The sequence below is a fragment of the Cebus imitator genome, unplaced genomic scaffold (genome assembly GCF_001604975.1).
Source record: "Cebus imitator isolate Cc_AM_T3 unplaced genomic scaffold, Cebus_imitator-1.0 Scaffold515, whole genome shotgun sequence".
Taxonomy (NCBI): Eukaryota; Metazoa; Chordata; class Mammalia; order Primates; family Cebidae; genus Cebus; species Cebus imitator.
Window position 1 is genome coordinate 3,823 of NW_016107830.1, and position 26,048 is coordinate 29,870.

General features: G+C 35.2%; 1 protein-coding gene across 1 annotated transcript in view; it reads right to left on the reverse strand.

Moving 5' to 3' along the window:
• Positions 1–757: 757 nt before the first annotated feature.
• Positions 758–26,048, reverse strand: part of KIAA0825 (KIAA0825 ortholog) — a 443,396-nt gene continuing 418,105 nt past the window's right edge. The window contains exon 20 of the mRNA XM_037733314.1: positions 758–1,721. Within this exon, the coding sequence (XP_037589242.1) occupies positions 1,604–1,721 (118 nt within the window). The 3' untranslated portion in view covers positions 758–1,603. The remainder of the gene's footprint in view (positions 1,722–26,048) is intronic.

Below are 26,048 nucleotides of genomic sequence, written 5' to 3' on the forward strand. Positions count from 1 at the left end.
ATGAAGTTTGATGTCATACGGTCTAAAATAGTCCATGATGTAAGGCTTCAGGGCCTGGTGTGGTGGCTGTTGCCTATAATTCCAGTGCTTTGAGAGACAGAGGTGGGAGCACCACTTGAGGCAAGGAGTTCAAGTCCAGCCTGTGCAACACAGTGAGACCCCATCTCTACAAAAAAAAATTTTTAATTAATCAGGTGTTGTGACACGTAACGGTAGTTCTAGGCAGGCAAAGAGTTCAAGTCCAGCCTGGGTAACATAGTGAGACCCTATCTTTAAAAAAATCTTTTTTTAAATTAACCAAGTGTGGTGGCATGAACCTGTAGTTCTAGCTACTCAGGAGGCTGAGGGGGAAGTATTGCTTGAGTGCATGAGTTCCAGGTTACAGTGAACTATGATCATGCCACTGCGCTACATTCTAATTAACAGAGCAAGACCCTGTTTCTAAAATGAATATACACACACAAGGTTTCTCCCAGATGTTCTTAGACTGCTCAACTATGTAATTCTTTTTGTTGTCTTTTTCCTTCACTGGCAGCTATTTAATCAATTGTGTTCACTAACTGCCCACTTGATGAAATAACAATGTGGCAGGCATATAGGGAGTCATAAAGGGAGACTTCACATCATATCGTAAGATCTTCAAGGTCTTCATAATCTAATGTCAGGCACTGATAGGAAGGATATAATAAATATCTATAATTGTCCTTGGCAGAGAGGGTACTAGAGTATGTTCTGTTTTCTTGTGTGTGTGTGTGTGTGTGTGTGTGTGTGTGTGTGTGTGTGTGTATCAATATAATGGAAATTTTTTAAAGTAACCCATTATTGATAATGAGCTAATGAGCTTTGGGATAAAGACTGCTGGAATGAGTTTTGTGACTAATTTTGGGAGAAAGATGGATTCTGGTTGGAAAAAATGGCAAGTGTGTGGCTTGAACCAAGAGGATGGCAAGCAATTATCTGAACATGGAGCCATTTGGTATAGGGCCTAAATATATATGAGTAGAAGTTTGAATCTGATTTAGGAGGAATTCTGAAAACCACTACAAGAAGAGGTGTGACTAAACTTATAGATCAGGAGAATGCTTTTTTTTTGGCTTTAATTAGATAAATTGAATGAGGAAAGCTGGCACAGTTGTGGATAGTAAAGGCAATTAAGATTGGGACTTGGGCTACAGCCACAACAAAATTAAATTAAAATTTTCAGATGACCTCAGGGGCTATGTGACTCCACTCAACTTAACATCCAAATGTTGCATCTAAAAAATCCTTAAAACAATATTGCTGAACATTTTTGCCTGTTGTCATAGATACTTCAAAACTGAAAGGAGAAAAAAAATAATTCAAAGGGAACACGAGATGGCAGCAGTTATATCATATAAAGAGAAAGATTGGGGAAAGACAAAACATTTGAAATTATTTTTAAAATAAAAGAATACGTAGCACCTTATTCTTTATGTGCTGTATTCCTTTTCAGTACAGAGATTACTCAGTCATTGGTTTCATGCTTCACAACACATATGAGGTTCATACTGACTCTGGTAAAAATCCTAGTCCATTACATGTGACTGTTTCCTAAAATAAAGCTGTTGCTGTTTTCTGCAGATTACTGTTCCTCTGTGTTATCTGAGGCAGAAGAGTTCTGTATGGTGCAAATTTGTTTTAAGTGCTCCAGCATTGCTTTTTCTTCCTCTTCTAATGTTTCCTCCTTCTTCATTTCCCACCTAAAAGAAAAATCATATCTTAGCATTTTTGTAACTTTCAAACCGCAGGTCAATACTCAGTTAATCAAGGCTTGAATATGTTATCATTGGCTTATTGAGTCATCTGTTTCTCCTTGTTTATTCTTCACTGGCTGCCTCTTGGGCAACACAATTCATTGGCACTTCTGGAGAGTGGACCAGGAAAGTGGGAGACTCAGGTAGAGTGAAATAAGCACCACTTGAGGATAAAGTTTTTAAAGAATTGTTTCAAATGAGGTTTCTGTATTTCCTAGATTTTAAAGATGTATGTGGCCTATGAAAATACACATATAAATAAAATATAGAATTAGCAACAAATAAGCAAATACTTTTCATAGTATATTTTCCATCACTGATTAACCAGATTAGTGGTTTTAAGTTGCAGGGAGGTTTGCCAGGAAGACCTTAGCAGAAAGAAGAATATCAAGTTTACTTGGATATACCTTAAGGGCAGGTCAGTCTATTCCTTGAAATAAGATCAGATTTGAAGCAATGAAGTTCAGTCACTCTAGAGAAGTGCAAATTGTTAGCAAGATTCCAAAGAACATTTACAAGAAGAAGAGATTAAAGACTTTCTAATTCTGGATGATTAAGAGATACAGAATAAAATCTTAGACCCTCAAGCTATATACATATGAATATAATCATGAAAAGTAAATATCATCACAATAACCTGCGCACACTTAATTCTCCCTTTCTATCCACTCTGTCCACCTCCCCAGGACTGCCCAGGGTATACCCAACCCAGCATTCTAACAGTTTCATTCTCCTCTCCTCACTATTATTTCTATCACTCTCTAAGCTGTCCACCATGATGTACTGTTATGAAAGAATTTTAAAACCGGTGCCAATACTGTCTAAAATATCCTCTGTTATAAAGGCTTCAGCAGGATAGAGTTTCTAATAACAAACAAGCAGCTACTCACTGAACATCCTCCAGAAATCCTCATTGTGTTATAATCCAAATTCCGGGATAACAAATAGCCTGCACACATGAATTTGGGTGGAATTTTCTGGTTTTGTTTGAGTGATGAAAAGAAAGCATGTATATTTTCTTTGCTGTTGTTGTTTGGGTTTGTTTTGTTTTGTTTTAGAAACAGGGTCTCCCTCTGTTACCTAGGCTGGAGTGCAGTGGCACTATCAAGGCTCACTGCAGCCTCAACCTCCTGGGCTCAAGTGATTTTCCTGCCTCAGACTCCCAAGTAGCTGAGACTACAGGTACACACTACCATGCCTGGCTGATTTTTAAATTTTTTGTAGAGACAGGGTATCTCCTATGTTGTCCAGGCTCGTCTTCACCTCCTGAGCTCAAGTGATCCTCCTGCCTCAGCCTCCCAAAGTGCTGGGATTACAGGTGTAAGCCACTGCACCTAGCCTTGCACTTTCCATAGAGCCCTCATAATAGGATGTCTGTTCCCATACAAGTTCCCTTGTTTGAGTACTGACTTCAGTGTGCCCTGGCCAGTCCTGGTAGGAAAGAGAGAAGAAGGAGGGGAGGCATGGAGAGAAGAGGATTATCTGAAAAGTGACACCTGGTTTTAATTTATATTTCTGCTTCACCCTCTGCCAAGGATTCTCCTAGCATCAATCTTGTCTTGATCTAAAAACTGCTATTTTTGGCTGCCTTAGTTTTTCCATGTTTCCATATGGTTGAAGTTAGGTCATTGGTCTAACAGGTTTTAATGAAAACATGAATGAAAAAAAGTTTTTCACTGCCACGCTATTCAAAGCCACATCACAAGGAAAATCTGTATTTGGGGATTTACAATTTACCCCACAAGGTTTTCTTACACTGCTTTCATGGAATATTAATGATAAAAAGCTTTCCCTATCCATTTTGTATGTGTGAAATTGGGCATCACTAATATTCAAGTTAAATTGAGCTCTTCCCAAGCAGGAAAATAAATACTGGAAAATACTTACATAGCATTAACTAACGGTTAATCATTCTTTTAAACACTTGACATATCATTCTTTAAATTCTCAATTAAACATGTTATTATTCCTATTCTATGGATTACTAAACCGAGGTACAGAGTGTTAAAATCACTTGCCTGAGTATCTTTGAAGTCAGAGAGTCAAGCTCTGGAATCTGGACTTGCAAATGCAATTAACAACCATGGCTTAAACACCATTTTCAGCTAATATAAATTACTGTTAAAAAAATTTAAACATTTTTCTTTCCAAAAACGATTGCCCAAATTGTGCTAGATATTACATAAAAGATCCATCTAGGGATCATGTAATCTTAAATCCAAACATGAGAAATGAGGTATTGCATTTTATCCCCCTCCCATGTAAAGGTGCAAACATTATCTGAGTAAATGAATTATTTTATGAATGTCAACAAAATAAAGTATGTAATATGCACATAAATATTTTGATCATTGTCTCTACTTGTGAAAATTGAAAGTAGTCTCTGCTTCATTAAAAATCCATATAATTAATGTAATTTAAATAAATTGTATACATAATAGAATCCATGATCAGGATTTTTGAAGCTTCGTGACAATTATAGGCACTTCACAGTATAATTGAGCTGTTAGTAATTAATGATATTGGGCAAACTTATTTACCTACCACAACCTTCTTATATTTGCTTTGTGCTTATTAAGAAGAAATCATTTCATAAGAGGATAAAAAATGATGACAAAGATGGATGAAAAAATAATATTAGAACTACATTTTCCTTAATAGTTTTAGTCATATTGAATGAAAGCATTAGAGATTTGAAATGTATATTAATCACAAACATTGTTATATTTCACATCTGTAAGTTCTTAACAGAAGTTTTCTTTAATTCCATCACGGTTTTGGGTTTCGTTAATACAATGCAAAAACAAGTCAATTCTGTTTTAAAAAACTATTGAAAGAGAAAAGAATCTACAAAATTTGTTAAACATAATTGAATGAGCAATTGTTACAAATCTTTATTCCTAAATTCCCCTAATATATTTAATATCTGTGGTGGAAAAAGCATATCCCTACAGAAACCAGAAAATGTTGGAAGCAGCATATTCTGGTTTGTCCCGAAAAGCATTGTGAGATAAGTATATTTTTTATTTTCCTAACTTTGGTAGTCTGCCCTTTTATATTATTGCTAAATTCTCCACCTGCCTACTATTGTAGAAGAATTGCAACCTGGCCCTCACAGCTGGTAGCAATGACTGTGCTGTATCTTAGACACTAATGAGCAGTAAAATCTCATGAGACTCCACTGATCTGTACCATGATATTAACTGTCTTCTGGAATTGGCTCCATCTGTATGGCTCCTGGGTGGTTAGATATGGGTCCCTTTTCCTAGGCAAGCACAATAGAGACTCTAAAGCTTAGACTGAGATACTCTAACAGAATCAGCAGTAACAACTTTGCTCATTTGTACCACTCTGATTAACTTGGTTGTTCATAGGCTTGGTGCATGTTCCTGAATTTATACACATTCATTCATCAAGAAGGTATATCTGCTTGCTACTCTGGATATTTTATTAATATTAGCACATATTATAGAGCTTTTCCATGTGCCATACCATGAGCTAAGACCTTTCTATTTTTGCTTATCTCAATGAGCAATTGTGGATATACAGTCCCACAAGGAGACCTTGAGGAGTGAAAAATAAAAACAGTCACAGATCAGTGAACAACTATTCTAATCATCAGTTTTATAGAATCTTGTATTTGGGGAGGTTTTGGGATGACTGTGTGCTAGAGCCAAGTAGGAGGGCATCTCTCAGGGACATGCATAGTAAAGCATGGGGTATGGTCCAGGCTGTCACGGAAGCAAATCTTGGGTGGCCTGTACTGCAGAAAGGAGCAGCCAACACCAGACATATGAGGAGGGACAGAGTCTGGAGTGTGAGAAGCTCTTTGAGGCATTTAGTAGGAGAAAAGCATTTAAAATCTCTAAAATCAATAGTATTCTGAATAAGAGCACAGGCCCTGGAATCACTCTGCCTTTGTGTTGAATCCGAATGTAAACTTTCTAGATGAATCAACCCAGGCAAATTTCTTAACCTCTTAGTGACTCAGGGTTCTTTCTCATCTATAAATATGGTTACACTGGAACACAGGCCCCCGTATTTGTTTATGTGCTGTCTATGACTGATCTCACTGAATAATGTCAAAGTTTAGTGGTTGCAGTTTTGACAGACTAAGACTGAATATCCTGCAAAGCCTAAAGTGTTTATTATTTGGACTTTTTTTGGAGGAACTTTGCCAAATTTGAACTAGAATGATAGTTCTTAACTGGGGTGACAATGTCTCCCTATAGGGAAACATGGAGGGCATTGTCAGCTGACACTATGTCTAGAGAGTGCTTCTCCTAGGACCTAGACAACATAGATGGCAACATCTTTAATGTACAACAATGCCACACAATGAAGAGTTGTCTTCCCAAAATGTCAGTATATCCCCACTGACAAACATTGGCTTTAGAATCTCCAAATAATATTGACTAAGAATAGGTATACTAAAATAGGAAGAATCCCTATCTAATTTCTGATTTTAATTGAAATAATTTTAGTCTTTCACTGTTTAGAGTACTGTTTGCTGCAGAATGAGGGTTTAGAAATCATGGTGCTGGATTTAAATCCTTTATAAGCAGTGTGGCCTTGGGCAACACAATGAGTGCTTCAGTTTCCTTATATATAGAATGGTAATAATAATAATGCCTGCTTCACAGAGTTGGAATAAGGTAGAAGAGATTAAACACACATGAAACATAAAATAATGCCTAGTTTATAGCAAGCACTCGACAAGCGATGATGATGATGATGATGATGTTGTTGATGATGATGATGATGACTTGGCATATTGGTTAAGGTTGCAAGTGGGAGAAATCCTGGGTATGGTCAGTTACCTAAATAGGGGGTTATTGTCCTCATATAATAAGAATGCAGGGGTAGGTGATTGTTGGCATAGGTTAAGTAGTTTAGCAACAGCAAGGCTGATGTCTCTATGGTTCTCTTGTCATTTACCTCATGGTCCCGATATAGGTGTGGCAGCTTTAGCCTTCATGTCCTCATTCTGAGGCAGGAGGAAGGAATATGGGTCCACCTGTCTCGTTTTATCAGGGTAATAAAACCTCTCCCAGATTCCTCCCAGTAGACAGTGGAGCCATCCTGTCTAGGCTTGAATCCTGACTTTGCCACTTACTAGCTGTGTGATATTTAACACATTTGTTAACTTCTTTGTGTATCGATTCTCTTATATGCCAAATAGGGGGTGCTAGTGGTATACACCCATCTCAATGCCTTGTAAATAGTGGATGAGCTATAAAATTAAGTCCTTTATAGAATGTTACTCTTATTTTGTGAGATTCTACTTGTGTCAAGTGGTTTCCTCAGAGCTCCTAAATTGATATGCTTTCTCTTGCTCTGTGTCTTTCAAATTGTTTTATCTGATAAATTCTCTTTTCTATCAATCAATCAATCAATAATATAATATTGCAATAAATAAATTTAAATAAATAAATAATATTGCAACATATACAAATATATATGTATATGACCGTGTTGTCATTCTCTTTTGTTTTTCATGATGGAAAGGTTTTATGCTAGTCCACTCTGTTCACCCCATCATGGCCAAGGTTGATTTTGTTTTCCTATAATCATTTTGCTGTATTTTTCAAACACAGATTATAATAATGGCATTTGATCATATTTTTGGCATATCTCCTAAAATACCAATAAAATACTTGAATATAAAAATGTAACTTAAGCCTCCTGTTTAATGTTATTATGAAACATTTATGTAGTGCTTTATATTTACAAAGTGCTTTACAATTACTTATTAGTTAACTGTACTGTTAAACAACATTAACCATCTGGACAAATCAATGATTTCAAATTGTTCTACCAGTTGGTAGCTGAGGAGTGAAGAGTAAAGTCGTATTGGATTTTATTTTTCAAGAAAAATCCTTGTTGTCTGTCTCTCTTCTAACATTGCACAGTGCAGACTGCTTTTTCAGAGGTAGGTTCAAATGAGAGGGGAAAGTAATGTCTTTGTTACCTTCTTTCTGCTGTTCTGTATATGTGAGTTCTTCTCAGGACCAGTCCTAGACCACCTTCTCTTCTCCCTTGGAGAAGAAAATAAACCTACTCATTCTTCCTCAGACCCAGTCCACAGCCCATGTCTTTCATGAAGAACTTCCAACTACCTATGCCTGATGTGTGATCATCCTTTTCCTTTGAGTCCTATAGTATCTAATGTCTGTGCTTATGGACATTAGGGCAATTTTGGTTAATTAGCCACATAGTGCTTTGTTTTATCTTTTCTATTACTTTCTTCAGCTGTTATTTCATTGTTGCATTAAAATTTTTTTCACATGTATCTTTTCATCTATACTTGCAGTTTGTTGAAGAAGACTTCATTATTGTAGCTTTTGTTTCAAATATTTTATTTCAAATTTCATATATTATTTTTCAAAAAGAAAAGAGATGGATTTTTTATGAGCCTTGGGAACGTTTTTGAACATATTTATCAACTATTAACAGTTTTCTCATATAATATGACAAATGCAAAACCAAACACATAGAAATTGACCTTTTCACATTCATGACATCTTTGTTATAATTTGCTTTTAATAAACATGGCAGAGTGAGGACATTTGAAATGCTGCTGCTCAAGTTATATTGTTAGAAGCAAGAAAATGCCATCCAAGCTGAGGCAACTTAATTCAGCTTTTAAAAAGCATTGGAAAGTGTAGGAAGAGTGGATTCTTCTGTTTTCGATTCAGCCTCTAAATGACATCAACATGGCTTGACCTGCATACAATCTCTCCTTTATCTTATTTTTCAGCATTTACATCCCTCTTAACTTGAAACTTTTAAAGAATCCATAGGTTAGATGGTTACTTTTCTATGAAAACTCTCCTGGGAACGCAATTGGAAGCAAATTCAAAAAGTATTTAGTTTTGCTTTTTTTTTTTTTTAGAGTCAGGGTCTCACTCTGTTGCCTACGCTGGAGTGCAGTGGCACGATCATAGTTCATTATAGCCTCAAACTGCTGGGCTTAAGTGATTCTGCTGCCTCAGCCTCCCAAGTAGCTAGGACTATAGGTGTGCATCACCATGGCCATGTATTTTTTTTTTTTAAACAGTTTTCTGTAGAGAAGAGATCTCACTTTGTTGCCCAAGGTCTCAAACCCCTGGCCTCAGGCAATCCTCCTGCCTTGTCCTCCAAAGCATTGGGATTATACATGTCAGCTAACATTCCTGGTCTGGTTATGCTATTTAATCATCACAGAATAACAACATTACTTGGCTTTCCATGATTCAGAGAAATTGCAGATGGATGTCATGTTATTTCTTCTCCAAAACAAGCAAACAAACCTGTTATGTTCCCTACTCCAATGCTTCCCACCCCCTACAATGTACAAATATCTTAGTTTGGCTCAAGTAACATATTTCAAATAAATAGTGTAGTGTTCTGTACCCTATAACCTGTATTTTTTAAGCACTGGCAAAATATCTGTTGATTGGTATGTGTTAGAAGTTTAAGTGTTACTATGTTATTCTTACGTAGAATGAAGAAACAATAACTTCACTACCAATATCACAATGAGTAGTAACTGATATCTCAGAAGGTATTATTTGTTAATTTTATGAATGAGGAAAATTATGGCTCTTAGAGCATTGCAATTAGTTTACCCATCCTTAGTTTTTGTATCACTATTTGTTTCTTAAAGTCTAAAATTCAAAGACCATACCAAAAGGCAACAACTTCCTGCAAGTTCATTTATTTACTAACTATACCTTTAAAAAATGAGATAGTGGAATAAAGAAAAAAGATATGCAGTAACTTCAGTTATTTGGTGCCTGACTAGTATTTTTGACCAATGTAAAAAGGTTTTAAACAAACTTTGCTTAGTAAAGTACTTAATTTAGATCACATATCACACTGGAGTGAGACCTTCTGTAGGTCACTATTTAAACATTTAATTTCTGGTGATGTGACACCGAAAACCTAATGTTTAATTTAATTTGATTGACCTCAATAACCTTTTCTTTCCTCTGACTTTCTGTACCACTTTTTTTCTTTAGTATGTAACTATATCATCATCTCATTTGGGTCTCTGTTTGTTGATTGCCTTGCTTCTCCTATCAGTTTAGAAGTTTCTCAAAGGCAAACACAGTAGAACTGTCAAAAAAAAAAAAAAAAAAAAACCCTGTCATTTTAATTATCATAACCAGCTTTGATGTAAACAGGATGTTATTATAGTTAATTCTTAGAAACTGTATAGATCAGCAAAGCCCTCTTAATTTAGTCATCAGTAAAATATAACCATTCACGTTTCCATTCTGGTTAATGTAATTAACTGAGTTTAACAGTATTTAGGTCCTCAATTTTTAAGGGATCAAAATACATAATACTAACTAAAATTTAATTTTATCTTTTATGATTCAGATAACACTTTCAGACTATACCATTTCTTAAAATATGGTGCTGTAGATATAGAACAAATAGAAGAGTGGCCCAAATGAGCATAAACTCTGGGAAACTCTGTCTCAATGAATGGTAATGGTAGGAAATTAATTGTATGAAATTAGAAGGCCTTATAAGTTACTTGTTATATTGAACTTTAGCATGTATAGCTTATGTTTTGAGAGATGAGCCTTAGTCTGTATTCTATTTAATATGTATCACAATGAGTCATATTTAGAAGAGTTTTACCATATGTAATTAACTTGCTTATTCATCTAGCAAACATGTGAGAGCCTGCTGACTTCAAAATGGTGTGCTAATCTAGATTCAATGCAATCTCTATCAAAATACCAATGACATTCCTTATAGAAATAAAACAATCCTAAAGTTTATATGAAACCCCAAAAGATCCAAAAGAGCCAAAGCAATCTTAAGCAAAAAGAACAAAACTGGAGGAATCATATTATCTGACTTCAGATTATATGACAAAGGTATAGTAACCAAAGCAACATAGTATTGGCATTAAAACAGACACATAGAGTAATGGAGCAAAATAGAGAACTCAGAAACAATCCACACACCTACAGTGAACTCATTTTTAACAAAGGTTTTAAGAACATATACTGGGGAAAAGACAGCCTCTTCAATAAATGGTTCTGGGAAAAATGGATATTCATATGCAGAAGAATGAAACTAGGCTGGGCACGGTGGCTCATGCCTATAATCTCAGCACTTTGGGAGGCCGAGGTGGGTGGATCATGAGGTCAGGAGTTTGAGAACAGCCTGACCAACATGGGGAATTCTCATCTCTACTAAAATACAAAAATTAGCCAGGCGTGGTGGTGTGTACCTATAATCCCAGCTACTCGGGAGACTGAGGCAGGAGAATTGCTTGAACCTGGGAGGTGGAGGTTGTGGTGAGCTGAGAGTGTGCCATTGCACTCCAGCCTGGGCTACATAGCAAGACTACGTCACCAAAAAAAAAAAAAAAGTAATGAAACTAGACCCCCATCTCTCACCATATAAAAAATCAAATCAAAATGGATTAAAGACTTAAAATATAAGACCTCAAACTACGAGACTACTACAAGAAAACATTGGGAAACTCTTCAGGACATTGGTCTGGCTAATGATTTCTTGAATAATACCCTACAAGCACAGGAAACCAAAGAAAAATGAACAAATGGGATCACAAGTTAAAAAGCTTCTGCATAACAAAGGATTCAATCAGCAAAGTGAAGGAACAACCCACAAAATGGGAGAAAATATTTGCACACCACTCTTCTGACAAGAGATTAATAATCAGAATATATAAGGAGCTCAAACAATCCTATAGAAAAAAAGTTTAACAATCTGATCAAAAGCTGGAAAAGATTTGAATAGAAATTTATCAAAAGAAGACAAAAAAATGGCAAACAGGTATATGAAAAGGTGGTCAGCATCACTGATCCTCAGAGAAATGCAAATCAAAATTACAGTAAGATATCATCTCACCCTAGTTAAAATTGCTTATATCCAAAAAACAGGCAATAACAAATGCTGGTGAGGATATAGAGAAAAGGGAACCCTTCCTTGTACACTATTAGTAGGGGTGTAATTAGTATAACCCCTATGGAGAATAGTTTGGAGATTCCTCAAAAAACTAAAAATAAGCTACTACATGGATAGAGCTGGAGATCATTATGTTAAGTGAAATAAGCCAGGCACAGAAAGATAAATTTCACATCTCCTCACTTATTTGTGGGGTCTAAAAATGAAAACAGTTGAACTCATGGACAGAGAGAGTAGAAGGATGGTTATCAGAGGCTGGGAGGAGTAGTAAGGGGCTGGGGGTGAGGTGGGTATAGTTAATGTGTACAAAAAATAGTTAGAAACAATGAATAAGACCTATTATTTGATAGCACAATATTAGCTATAGTCACAATAGTCACAAACTTAAATGTATATTTTAAAATAACTAAGAATGTAATTGGATTGTTTATAATTCAAAGGATAAATGCTTGAGGGAATGGATACCCAATTCTCCATGATGTGCTTATTTCACATTGCATGCCTGTATCACATCTCATGTACCCTATAAATATGTACATCTTCTAGGTATCCACAAAAATTTTTAAAAAACAAACACTGTGTTAGGCAACAGTAGTGAGAAGAGCTGAATATGATCTTGTCCTCAGGGAGCTTATTCAGACAGAGAGAGTTCATTATATGGACTAAAGTGAATAATTATTCTAAATCCATATTCAAAATCTCATAAAGATTGTGTACAATATTTCAGTTTAGTATGAAATGTCAGTGGTAATAAAAGGCATTGGTGCTGTTTCCTTAGGCTTCATTTTAGTAATTTGTTTGCAGAAAATATGTAATTCAGGCATTTCTTCTTTGACTCATGAAGTAATTGAGGGTAGCCTTAGGAAATAATTCATGTCCTTTTTTTTTATTTTGAGACGGAGTCTCACCCTGTCACTGAGGCTGCAGTGCAGTGATGTGATCTCGGCTAAATAAAACCTCTGCCACCTGGGTTCAAGCAGTTCTCCTGCCTCAGCCTCCTGATTAGCTGTGATTACAGGCACGCACCACCATGCCCAGCTAATTTTTGTATTTTTAGTAGAGACCGGGCTTCACCATGTTGGTGAGGCTGGTCTCGAACTCCTAGCCTCACCTCATCTGCCTGCCTTGGCCTCCCAAAGTGCTCATGTCCTTCTTGACTCACTGGAAAGTTAGCAACATTAATGACAGAAAGCATAGTGATTTTCTTTGACTAGTAAAATCATTATTAAATTCTATGGTAAGACTGGAAACTATGGAATTTGATGTTCTATAGTCCCAAAGGACAAGCCTTAGAGAAGGAACAGGTATAAGACTATCCTGTGTTTGTTTGAGAATAACTTCATTAGTATTATGATTCAGGAATAGTAGTGGGAAATCCATTACAAATCAGAATAATTAGCTTGAATTTAAATGGCACCATTATTTAGTGACTCCATTATGCCCTCTCCTTACCCCAAGAAAAACCACAGGATTACTGTTTCTTCCCTTGAACACAGATAATCAGATGAGACCTATCCTCTTTCTTATATGTACTACAAATGATGAAAATCCACAAAAGCTTTTGCCTAATGTTTTAAAACCCACATTTTAAGAAATATGCATAGTTTCAGTCCATCCTCTTTAGCATACATTAGAAGAAATTGAGAAATCAACATTTTTCTTTTTATGTAACTCGAAAGTTGATTTATCTTCTCAAAAATAGAGTTGTTTAAAATTTCCCTATAGGTTGTAATTTTCAACACTTTAATAGTTTTGTTTTCTTCTGAACTTTGTATTGAATCTCTAAAGTAGTTAAATAACAGGAGTTTTATAAAGGAGTTACAAGGCCTTACATGTTTTCAGTAGGCCCTTTGGGAATAAGTGGATGGCAAAAATCTCACTTTGCTAAGAGATCAGAGAGATCTTTACAACCTTATTTCTACTTCAATTTAGTTGTTTCCTCAAGCTAATTAAGGTGTACTAGTTTGGGGGAAACTCCATAGGAAAAAGGAAAATGTTAAGGAAACATAACCACACTAAAAGATCAAATAAAAGTTAAGAATATATCATTTACTTTTACTACTTTATTTTCAAATTTAATGATAGATTGGGATATTCTTTTTTAATATTACAGAGGTTCCATGAAATGCAAAGGACATTAAATTTTTATAGAATACTATAAATGGTAGTCACATCTTTGCCTTTAGAAGTTACAAAACATACGCTTTTCTTAAAACAGGCAGAGTGAGCCATTCCCACTCCCCACAAGTTATTTTGACCTAATTGAATGCTTTAATATCAAGAAAATGAAGTTTATTTATTTTACAAAAAAACTCACAATTTCTTACTATGGTATACTACTTAGAACCCCTGAAACCCAATGTTTTATATATATATAATATATACATATATATTATATATATATTTCATATAATATATATAATATATATTATACATATAGAAAATAAAATATATAGAAATACATATAATAGACATAAACATATATAAATATATATTTTAAAAATACATAGAAATAGACATAGTTATGACCAAACTCAATACTATTATACATCAACACTTGCCATCATGAATTAGTAGTTTGATTGCTTGCTTCAGCCAAGATTTTGTTATATGATTATGATAACTAGCTATTTCTGCAAGAATTCAAATGAATGTTTTCTTGCAAGGTTGTTGATTTCTTTAGGTACTACTAATGCAATAAAAGTAATCTTTCCAAGCTCAGGAACAAGCAGCAAAACCCTTAATTTGAATTTATAGCCTTCAGAGACAAGCTGCAGGACAACTTAACTGTCCAAGCAATTTATTTTAATTAAGATGATTTGTTCTATATATTTAAGTAGGAGAGTTATATACCAACAAATGAGACAAATAAGAATGCTAACAGTAACATTTTAAATAGTTATGGCTTAGGGAAAACATAAATGGAAGTACAGCCATCAGTAGTAATGGAATCTGAACTTTTCTGTTATCAGTACATCATCCACATCTCCATAGAGACTTCGTTTCCACCGTTGGATTTTAAACAATTATAAGAGTTTAGATAGAAGGCCAAGGTCATACTATTTGGCCAGAATTTAGTGCTGAGGTAGAAAAATGTCGCTTACTAAGAGAAGTGTCAGTACTACTATATACTGCCAGAACCATATTGCTGATTTTCTTCAGAGTAATGCATAATTTAATCAATCAAAAGAAAAAAATGTATTTTTTTTTCTGTTAACTTGCTATATCTGGAAATTTTCATTGACTATGCTCTATATACACTTGGTGTTTATTCCATATATTTAACTGTTATGTTAAAAGACAGTTAAACTGTGTCAAGCAATACTGCTCTGCTCTAAAAATCATAAAAACAATTCTGTTTTCATCAACAAAAGTATTACATATTTACAAACCTAAAGTTATCAAAAATTGAGGGTGTTTTTACTAGCCTATGTAAAGACAAAACCAATTGTTTAGACAACACAGTTGTCACAAGGCCAAACATGGACTAACCTCTTCCGCAAATGAGAATCTTACTAAAAGTATCATTTAGAAACACACGTTCTATTAGCTGAAGAGCCTGTTTACAACTGTGTCATTCCAACTGACAGTAATATTGTGTTTAGAAAATGATTTGAAATATAACCTCGTTCATATTTTGATTGAAATTGACTAAGAAGTTAAAAAGTTTAAAACTGGCTGGGCGCGGTAGTTCATGCCTGTAATCCCAGCACTTTGGGAGGCTGAGGCAGGTGGATCACCTGAGGTCAAGAGTTCAAGACCAGCCTGGCCAACATGGTGAAACCCTGTCTATACTGAAAATACAAAAATTAGCCAGTGTGGTGGCACATGCCTATAATACCAGCAACGCGGGAAGCTGAGACAAGAGAATCACTTGAGCCCAGGAGGCAGAGGTTGCAGTGAGCCAAGATCATGCCACTGCACTCCAGCCTGGGTGACAGAGAAAAAAAAAAGATATAGAATTCAGGAGAAAATGACAACTTTGTATGGTTGATGGTGCCTTTACTCTTTGTTGAGTCACTGCCTATATGTTCATATTCACAGAGATTCCAAAGTTCATTCCTTTCATTCTTTCAGTAATTATTTACTGAATGACTACTATGTTCTGGGCACTGTAAGGGTTTGGGCATGTAATAATATCAGTAATAACAGCTAATACTTATTTAGCAATTTCAATTTCTATGAGGCACTATTCTAAATACTTTACATATATTAATTCATTTAGCCCACACAACTTTATGAGATAGGTTAACTATTATTATTACTACAAACCAGGAGTTACTCAAAGTCACTGATCAGTGGTACAGCCAGGATTCTAACCCAAGCAATTGGATCCAGAGTTAATGCTCTTACCCATTATGGTACATCTCCTACTGTAAGCTGTGTCTCTCTAGGGCTCTATGTTTCATATAACAATAGTGAAACATGAACTACTCTCATGGAGTTTCAGATCCACTTGAGATATCATTATTTTCACAGTGGTGGCAGATTAGCAATGTCTCAAAATATTTATCATTTTAGCTACTTGGGGATGACATGATCCATTCCTCTGTTCCTTTCCTTACTCCTGGAAGAACTAACAAGAAGTGCTGCTAGGCTGGGCGTGGTAGCTCACACCTGTAATCCCAGCACTTTGGAAGGCCAAGGCAGGCAGATCACAAGGTCAAGAGATTGAAACTATCCTGGCCAACATGGTGAAACCTCGTTTCTGCTAAATATACAAAAAACTTAGCTGGGCATGGTGGCATGCACCTGTAGTCCCAGCTACTCAGGAGGCTGAGGCAGGAGAATCGCTTGAACCCAGGAGGTGGAGGTTGTAGTGAGCCAAGATCGCACCACTGCACTCCAGCCTGGTGACAGCGAGATTCCATCTAGAAAAAAAAAAAAAAATACTGCTTCCTCCAACTTCATGCTGCATCAAGGAGGTTGAGAGGCAGGTCTAACTCAGTGGTGTCAAGTAGGCATGTAATGTGGTAGAAGGCTGACAGTCTGCTGTACACATAGACTGTAACTATTCCCAAGATAGGCCGAAAGGAAGAAGGCTGGAACAAAAACAAAATGAAAGCATCATTCAAAGCTCCTAAACACTATGATGTGGAGGGACTATAGGGAACTGAGGCTTAGAGAAAGTAATTTCTGTTGTCACAAAACAGGCCATGGGGATCACAAAGTGACCTTTCTACCTATCATACCAGCCCCAAGGAGTTTGGAAAAGAGCATCCTTGAACAAAATAGCTGAATTTTACATGAAATGTGTGCTTATCTCATCATTCATGGAATATGACACGCTTTCATCTCACCATGTTTTGATGGGTCAGAAAGGTCAAATGATTTGGTAAACAGAAGCATTAATTACACATAAAGAGTGGCCTAAGGAGCCAAAAACCACTCTGAATCATTTGAAACTAGTACCAACATCAATGTACTGAAATTTTGATAGGAGTGTGATATGGTTTGGCTATGTCCCCACCCAAATCTCATCTTGACTTTTTACTCTCACAATTCCTACATGTTGTGGGAGGAACCTGCTGGCAGGTGATTGAATTATGGGGGCAGGTCTTTCCTGTGCTGTTCTCATGATAGTGAATGAGTCTCACACAAGGTCTGACAGTTTTAAAAACAGGAGTTTCCCTGCACAAGCTCTTTTTTTTTTTTTTTTTTTTTTAAGATGTGACTTGCTCCTTCCATCATGATTGTAAGGCCTTCCCAGCCTTGCAGAACTGTAAGTCCATTAAAGCTCTTTTTCTTCCCAGTATCAGGTATGTCTTTATCAGAAGTGTGGAAACAGACTAATACAGAGTGCAAATGCCTTTGAATTTTTGTAAAATAACTTTGATATCTACTTGAATGTAAATTCTATGAGGGTAAAGACCTTATTTATCATATTTACCACATTGTCCTTAGTGCCTGGAACTATTGTTTGGCCAGTAATATCTACTCAATAAATATTTAAGTGAATGACCCATCTCCCGGAAAATGTCAGCAGAATTAACTTTTCTTCAAAACAAAATCTAGCTTTAAAAACATTCTTGACCCATGTATGTATTTTACTAATTATAAAATTAGATGGTTTAATTAAGATTATTTGCCATTATTGTAATTCCCTTCTTCTGTACTCTGTCTTACCTCCTTGAAGGTGGCAGTGGCAATGTGATGATTTACTCTAGCCAATGAAAATAAATGAAAGAAATGCACTTATCCCCCTTTTTTGGTAGAAGATACTGTGAGAGAGTGCAAATAAAACAGAAAGATCCTTAAGACATCCCAGTATATGCAGAGAAAAAAACAAAAAAGATACATGATAATGCACCTCACTGTATTTCAGCATTGAATGTCCCACTAGGATTCCACACTAAACATGGTGACGTGATATTCTCAGATGTTGGGGAAATATTTGTTTTAGAGTTAAGAGAAAACACATATATAATAATAAAATAGAGGGAAATAATTTACATTGAAGATAAAAATAATAGAATTAAAGTAAATTAGAGTAGAAAAAGCATTGGAAATCTACTGTGTACTTCTCCATTTTACAGAAACTGATGCCCAGAGAGTACACAGGTCAGTCTTGGACTTGAACTCAGGACTTTTGATTACTTGTCTGAAATTCATCATTACCATGTCATACTAGCTGCTATAATAGACTGATGCCCACAGGGCTCAGGGTCAGGACTATCAGTTTTGCAAAATGTGTGGATAGTTGCTTAGAGCTATTGACTGGCTACATACAGATTGACTGCAGAGAAATCTCATAGTCTACATGTTAGTTATTCATTACTGCATGACAAATTATCCCCCAAATACTCAGCAGCTTAAAACAATAAACATTTATTAATTCACACAGCTTTTGAGTGACTTATTTGGTTAGTTCTAGCTCAGAGTCTCTCATATGTTTATAGTCAAAATGACCCAAATTTTTGTCCAGCAATATAGATAGAGCAAGCTTCTTTAAGTTAGAAGACTTATCAATATTTATGTAAATGATTACTTCTAGAGCTTTGTTTGCCTCTTCTATTTTTTGGCTTTGAACTAACATCTATGGACCCACTATACTGATGGTCTGCTTTCATTGCTCACATGCAATGGAATATGGTAGAAGGTGTATGAAATTTTACAGCCAGGTTAGATTCACTCTTGAGTAAAGTAAATTAACCTCATATTGGCTTCAGTTTTTTCATCTTCAAATAAGGATCATAATACCTAATTTGTAAAGTTATTGTGAAGATTAAGGTAAGTTAGGCAAAGATTTGGTACTGTGCTTGGCATATGAGAGCTACCTCATAAATGAGGGTTGATATTATTACTATCCCTCATAATACCTTGCTTTCTAGATAGGAAGCTATTATTTTTAGTTATAAAATTAAATTCTGGGATAATTTACAGAAAATAGCTATTTTAATTTATAGAAATAGATTAATCAAATGTGAGACAATTGGCAACACTTCCGTATCAAGCTCTTTCAGTTACCAGGGCAAATACCATAGGAAACTAGGGAATGAGAACAGATGCCTGGCCATCTTCTCAGGGTTTCTGCTTAATACTTCTCTTAATGTTATAGTTACTGTTGCACAGTAAAGCCATTGGAAAGGTCACAGTGGGAAGAGTTTGTCTCTACTCCATGATGTCTGAAAGAGACTCAAAGATTGGCAGACATTCATATGAAGCATCTTTATTCACATATCTAGTGGGTGATATTGGCTATCTGAGGGACCTTCAGCTAATATGGTTAGCAGGAGAATCTGCACTTCGTCTTTCCATGTGGTCTGGGCTTCCTCATAACATGGCAGCTTCCCGTTGGTCAGACTCCTTACATAATAGCTCAGGGTTCCAAGAGCAGTGTCTCAGTTCAGAAGCTGCATTGCTTTTTATGTCCAGCCTTGAAATTCGCATAGCACCATTTCTATAGCATTCTATTGGTTACAAAGGAGTCATCAGCTCCCAGATTCAGGGGGTGGAAAACGAGGCTCCACCTCTTGATGGGGGCATGGCAAGGTTTTAGAACAGTATGTGAGTGGATAGATGTACTGTTACCATCATCTTTAAAAAATACAATCCACCACGCTTAGAGAAGTGAAGTAGAGACCCTTAGGTGGGCAGGGCAAGCCTCAGAACAAGGAGAGCAGCATAGAGGCTTCCAGACATGCTTACAAACACACCTCTACAAATCATCACAACCTGCTAGTTTTCATTCTAGATCCTAGACTCTCCAACTGTACTCATTTTATAGCCCTTAGGCAAGCTGTGTTGTTCAATAGCTGCATGAAATATGGAATACATCATGTATCCAGACTTCGTTTCTCTAAGATTCTTGGCTTGATCTCTTTCTTGCTTTTTCAGCTTAAAATATTTAACATGAAATCACCACTGCAATGTGGGGCTCCCATAGACAAATTTGAATGTTTAATAATTTATCATTTCCACCTTTGAGACTTTTACTCTGTAAGTTAAAAACAAAAACAAAACAAAGCAAAAGGCAACACATTAACCAATGGAAGTCTAAGCTTTGGAAAAATCCAGAAAAGTACACAAAGTCCAAGATCAATTGAAACTCTAAGCACGTTTTGCTTGCATTTCTCCCTTGTTTCTAATTTAATAAATATTTTCAGAATGGAGTTTGCAAATCCAAGTAAAAAAAAAAATATATATATATATATATTCAAAATGCTTACTTATTCCCTTTTGGCTTCTGCATCAATTGTGTACATTTCATAAATATAACCATAAGACATATTTGCTAAGGAATTACATTTGTTGATGTGGCAGCCTCATGGCTTAAAGTATAAAACATTCATACCTTGTCAATTATGAATTACATTTCCCCATTTGTATAGTATATGGAACTTGTTTGAGTACCAGCTAAAAATATACATGATACTATTTCAGATGTAAGTATTGCTTTAAAAAAAATCAAGCTTATCCTGCCTTAAGAGGTCAAACAACATCTGAAAACCGTAATCCTTTTAAATTAAAAAAAAAAAAACCCTGTCCTTTGCTAATTTATTCAGATTTTTTCCTACTATATCCAATTACCAACCCTATCAGTCCATTCCCTTTGATTTATCTTTTAGTCAGATGAGTGTCATAATAGGAAGGCAGCATGAATACCCTTTAATACTTATAGGTTTTTTTTCAAACTTAAACATCTTCCTTCCTAAGCAGAATTTATGCACTGACTCACTCTCACAGCTATCACCCTGTATGCCCTCTTCCCATTTCATTACCATATTGTGGATGAACAAATCATTGGTATGGTATTTATCTTGATAGGCAGTGAAAAAAAAGTCTTGCCACTAAAAGCTATGCCATGTTTCTAACCCTTCTTTATGAGGCATCTTCCAGCAGCACTCTCATTGCAGAATAAATGGTGGCCAAACTCAGATCACTGGTACTTTCCCTGAATGAAATCCTACATAGTATGCTGTCAATTTAACTAGAAACTGGCCTGCTGTTATATCTTCCCAATTAGCTCACCTAGTATCTCTCATATCCTAAAGTCCTATCATTCTCCAGATAATAGGTTATTTCTTCAAACATCCTTGTCTCATTGCTTCCAGAAAACTGGGTCTGTGACTCTGTTTCCCCTTATAGTCATTTTAACATCTGTCATCACAACTTAAGGCGTGATTATGTCTAATAATGTTTTATTTTTGCAGTGAGTACACAACAGTTATTGTTATATACAGAAAATTCTGACTGACAGTTCCAGAGCTTTTTGGCAGCAGAGAAAAGTCAAGTACTATGTTACCTCTTTCTATGACTCCCAAGAGAATAACCTAGCACAACTACTCAGTTTCTTGAAAGAAGTCCTTATGACTTTGGAGAGCATTCTTTCTCACATACACAGCCTTACAGCATTGCCCTGTATCCTCCTCTTTTGAGTTTCTCTCCCTTATTTAAATTCTAACTTCAAATGTGACAGTTGACTAACATTGAAATTAATTTCCAAAAGAAATTCATTAATTGACCAAGTTAAAGAACCTCTTTCTATATTTAACTATGCAGTTTAGTTTTAATAGCTTACATACTTTTAGGGAAATATCTAGGAATCATTAAAAAATAACAATTGACATTGAGATATTTAGTAAACAAAACCATTCTAGTTTCTTCTCTCTTGACCCCTCCCATCCTATTTGCCATAACCTATAAATTTGGCCAAAAAGTCTAATTCAGTTATATGCAATTGACATTTAAAGGTTATCTCAATGATGTCTAAAGTTTTATGATGTGTTTCTACTACTGTTTTAGAATTCTGATTTCCATATCAAATTTATTAAATTTTTTTATTGCTAAAATCCCTTGCTGTGGTTTGGCTGTGGTTTGTTCCTGTCAAAAAAACCCATGTTGAAATTTGATCCCCAGTGTTACAGTGTTGGGGGCGGGGCCTAGTGAGAAGTGTGTGGGTCATGGGGGCAGATCCCTCAAGGACTAGATTAATGCTCTCTTGCAAGGGTAAGTTCTCACTCTCATCAGAATGGATTATTTCTCAAAGACTGTATTGTTAAAAATGAGCCTGGCTTCCCCAGCTTCTCTCTTTTGCTTCCTCCCTTACCGTGTGATCTTGTTGCCTGTATCCACTTTCTGCCATGGGTGGAAGCAGCGTAAGGCCCTCCTAGATGCAGCTGCCCAAACTTAAACCTTCTAGCAAGAAGAATGATAAACTAAAGAAACCTTTTTTCTTAAGAAATTACCCAGCCACAGGTATTCTGTTATAGCAACACAAAACGGGTGAAGATACCCCTCATCTGTTTAGTAATATGCAATAGAACTGATAGTGTCTATTGTTGATTAATATGCTCAATTTTGTTGTAAAGTCAGTCATTATAAACAAGGTCTTTGCCAGCTCTTTTCTTTTATAAGCACCAGAAATACTCAAGAGAGTCTTAACTAAACAATTCCAAATTATCATTAAAAGTATAAAAAGCCTGTCATAGACCAGTTCTTCTTCCACATTAGCTAGAACATGAACTATACCAAAGAGTACTTCAGGAATATAACAGATTAATGACCCAATGGAATAAACACTTGACCATTAACAAGCACCAAGTTTGAACAATTGCTTAAAAAACAAACAACCTAACCTTGTTTTATACAACAGAAACAGATTCATTAATGCTGAGATATGCCGCATCTCTAATTTCATTTTCACAAAACTTCAGTATACCTCCATAGAATTCAGATTAGTTCTCTCAGTAAGTTAACTATGACATTACCATTATTAGTGGTCATAGAAAGTTCCTATTTAAAAGCACAACAGGGAAATTACTACACAATATCCACCACCCCAAACAAACACATAAAAACACCAATGCACACCACAATAATAAAACATTGGAAAATGATAGGAATAATCAAGAAAATGCTTTATGTGGAAAATTCAGCTCTGGGTTTAGTTATTGGGTCAGATAGTTATTGGGTTTAGATATTGGGTCAACTTTAACCAATGTTACAATATCATTTCATTATTTTTTAAATCTAGAAAAATGTCACCAAATATTATAAAGAAAAAGGTTAATTTATTTATAAAATGAAACTAAGCTATCGAGCAATGGAATACTGTGAAACATCATTAACCTTAAATTCTATATTACATGGAAGCAGAAAGAGTACAAATAAACAACTCAGATTGCATACTGTCAAATAGTTCGTTTTAACTTGATCCTAGATTCTGTGGGTCTTTTCTGGGTTTTTCTTTTTTTTAATAACTAGAATTTGTAGTCCATTCCCATTCATTTGCTACTAACCTGGCATTTCCTGAGGGATATAAAAATTGAAATGAAGAAGTAAAACCACACTTTTCACAGAGAAGAGCCACTTCTAAAACCCTCTAAATTCCTCTAAGCTTTGAAATTCCTAGTGTTGTGGAATCTATTAATATTGGAGTGGGAAAGTAAAGAAAAATCATAATGCAGGACTGTGGGTATCTACACTTCAAACCATGAGCCTTGATGCTGTCTGTGATTGAATAGCTGTGTATTATAATTTGTTAGACAATGGTAATTAACTAGTCCAGACTCCTTTCAAAAACTACTAAGCTACTAAGTAAGTCTTATAAGCCATAAAACATTGTAGAACAGATAACTGAATAAAATATTCATGTATAGAAATATATATTTTTGAGTTCCTACTATGAGCCAGGCAATATATTAGGCATAAGGGATAAGACAGTAAATACGACAATTATTGTCCCTTATCTTATGGAACTTACACCAGTGGCAAAGACAAATTTTGGACAAGTAACCAAATGAATGAATTAATAAATGGCAGTATTGTAAAAGTCAGTATCCAAGTCTTCTATATTTCAATAACTGTTACATCTTCTATAAATAGATCCTGCATATTTTAGTTAGGGTTATTTCTAGAAATTTTATGGTGTGTATGTTGCTATTATTCATATAAGATTTTCTGTTTCCTGCTGGGATTTTTGTTGTTGTTGTTGTTTTTAATATTCCATAGCCTCACTAATTTCTATTTAAGAGGATTTTATTTGGCATTTTTGGGATTTCTAAGAAACATTTTCTGTAATTACTAACCTTTTTTTCTCTCTTTCTTTTCTTTTCATTCCACCGATTAGTCCTTTCTATCAGTTATTTCTGATTTATGTCTTATTGCACTAACCAGAAATTTTAGAATACAGTTAAATAAGAAGGAGATTGGGAATTCTGTCCCCCCTTGATTTTAATGAGAGTCCTGGTTTTACCATTAATATTGTATGATGTGATCTGTCTTCTTAGATACCCTTTTTCATGGGAAGGAAGTCTCTTTCTTCATGTTTTCTCCTTAAGATTTTCTTAGAAATTGATTCTTTTGAGTTCTTAATTTTGATTTCTTTCTCAGTTAGCTAGAGTATGACTTTAAATAATTTTTTTCAAGAGGGATATTTGGTGATACAAGTTTTGAATTATTGAAAAACTGAGAATTCTGCTGCCGTCACACATAAACAATATTTAAGAGGGGATAACATTTTTAGGTTAGCTATTTTCTCCTTACAATACTATAGAAAGGTGGGAATGCAAAATGGTGCAGCCACTTTGGGACATGTTTTGGCTGTGTATTAAAAAGTTAAATATACACCTATCATATAACCCAGTTATCCTACTCCTAGCTACCTACCTAAAAGAAATGGAAATTTATATTCACATAAAAATATGTGAATAAATGTTTATAAGAGCTTTATTCACAACAATCAGAAATTGTAGACAATCCAGACATCCTTAAACAATTTCCTACAATGATATGTCACTCAGCCCTAAAAAGGAACAAACTATTGATTTATACATGAATTAATTTAAAATACATTTTTCTAAGTGAAAGAAAACAGAATCAAATGACTACATATTATGTGATTTCATTTTACATGACATTTTTAGCAAAGCAAAAGCATAGGTAGGAAAACAGATCTTTAGGGGTTGAGAATGAAAGGAGAGATTGTCCAAAAAAGGGTAACTCATAATTTTGAGGAGTGATGAAACTGGTCTATAGAAAAAGTAGTGGTGGACATGCAACTCTATGCAGTTGTCAAAACACATGGAACTGTACACACACAAAGTGAACTTTCTTGTATGAAAACAATTGACAAATTACCAGGATGTGGAGGAAAAGATAGAATGCAGACTGCAACAAGGAATCTAACTATATTACAATTAAATCACAAGGCTATGCTGAAGGGAAAAGGGGAAAAAGGAGCTGACTTTAAAAACTCTGGAAAGAAGTGTTTTGACTAGATACTTTAAGGCTGAAGAACAAAAGAACTGTGCATAAACACTGATTATGATGTGTGTGTATGCATTGGTTAGTAACCACACATATATTTCCTCACTCTATTCACTGAAAGAGGATAGAAGCTACCCCAGTAAAAATGAACAGATATCTAGGTTTCTAAATTCCTTCTCCAATAAAAGAAATAGGAATCTGTGGAGAAATAGCTGATTCTAGGGGCTGAAGAAGGGATAATGCAATATGAGCCTGGAGCATCCTAAAGTAAGGAAGTGAAGGAAAAGAAAAAAAGATGGGAGCATATTAAACGGGATAGGAGCTACCCAAGAAAGGTTATCAATTGCCAAAGTTGGAACAACTTGTGCAACAATGTAATGATAGCATTGGATTGTAACCAAATAATAAAATAAATATACATGAATCCATAATAATATAAATAACTAAGTAAATGGGAGAGAAGTGACAACTCTTATAATAATAATTACAATTAATAAATACAAGGAATGTGAGAAATATAAAGCATCATTAAAGCACCACACAGTAACAATCGCCACACAATGGATGCTAAAATTAGTGGGTAAAAGTTTATGCAAAAATAGGATATTTTTACAATATCAAAGCATC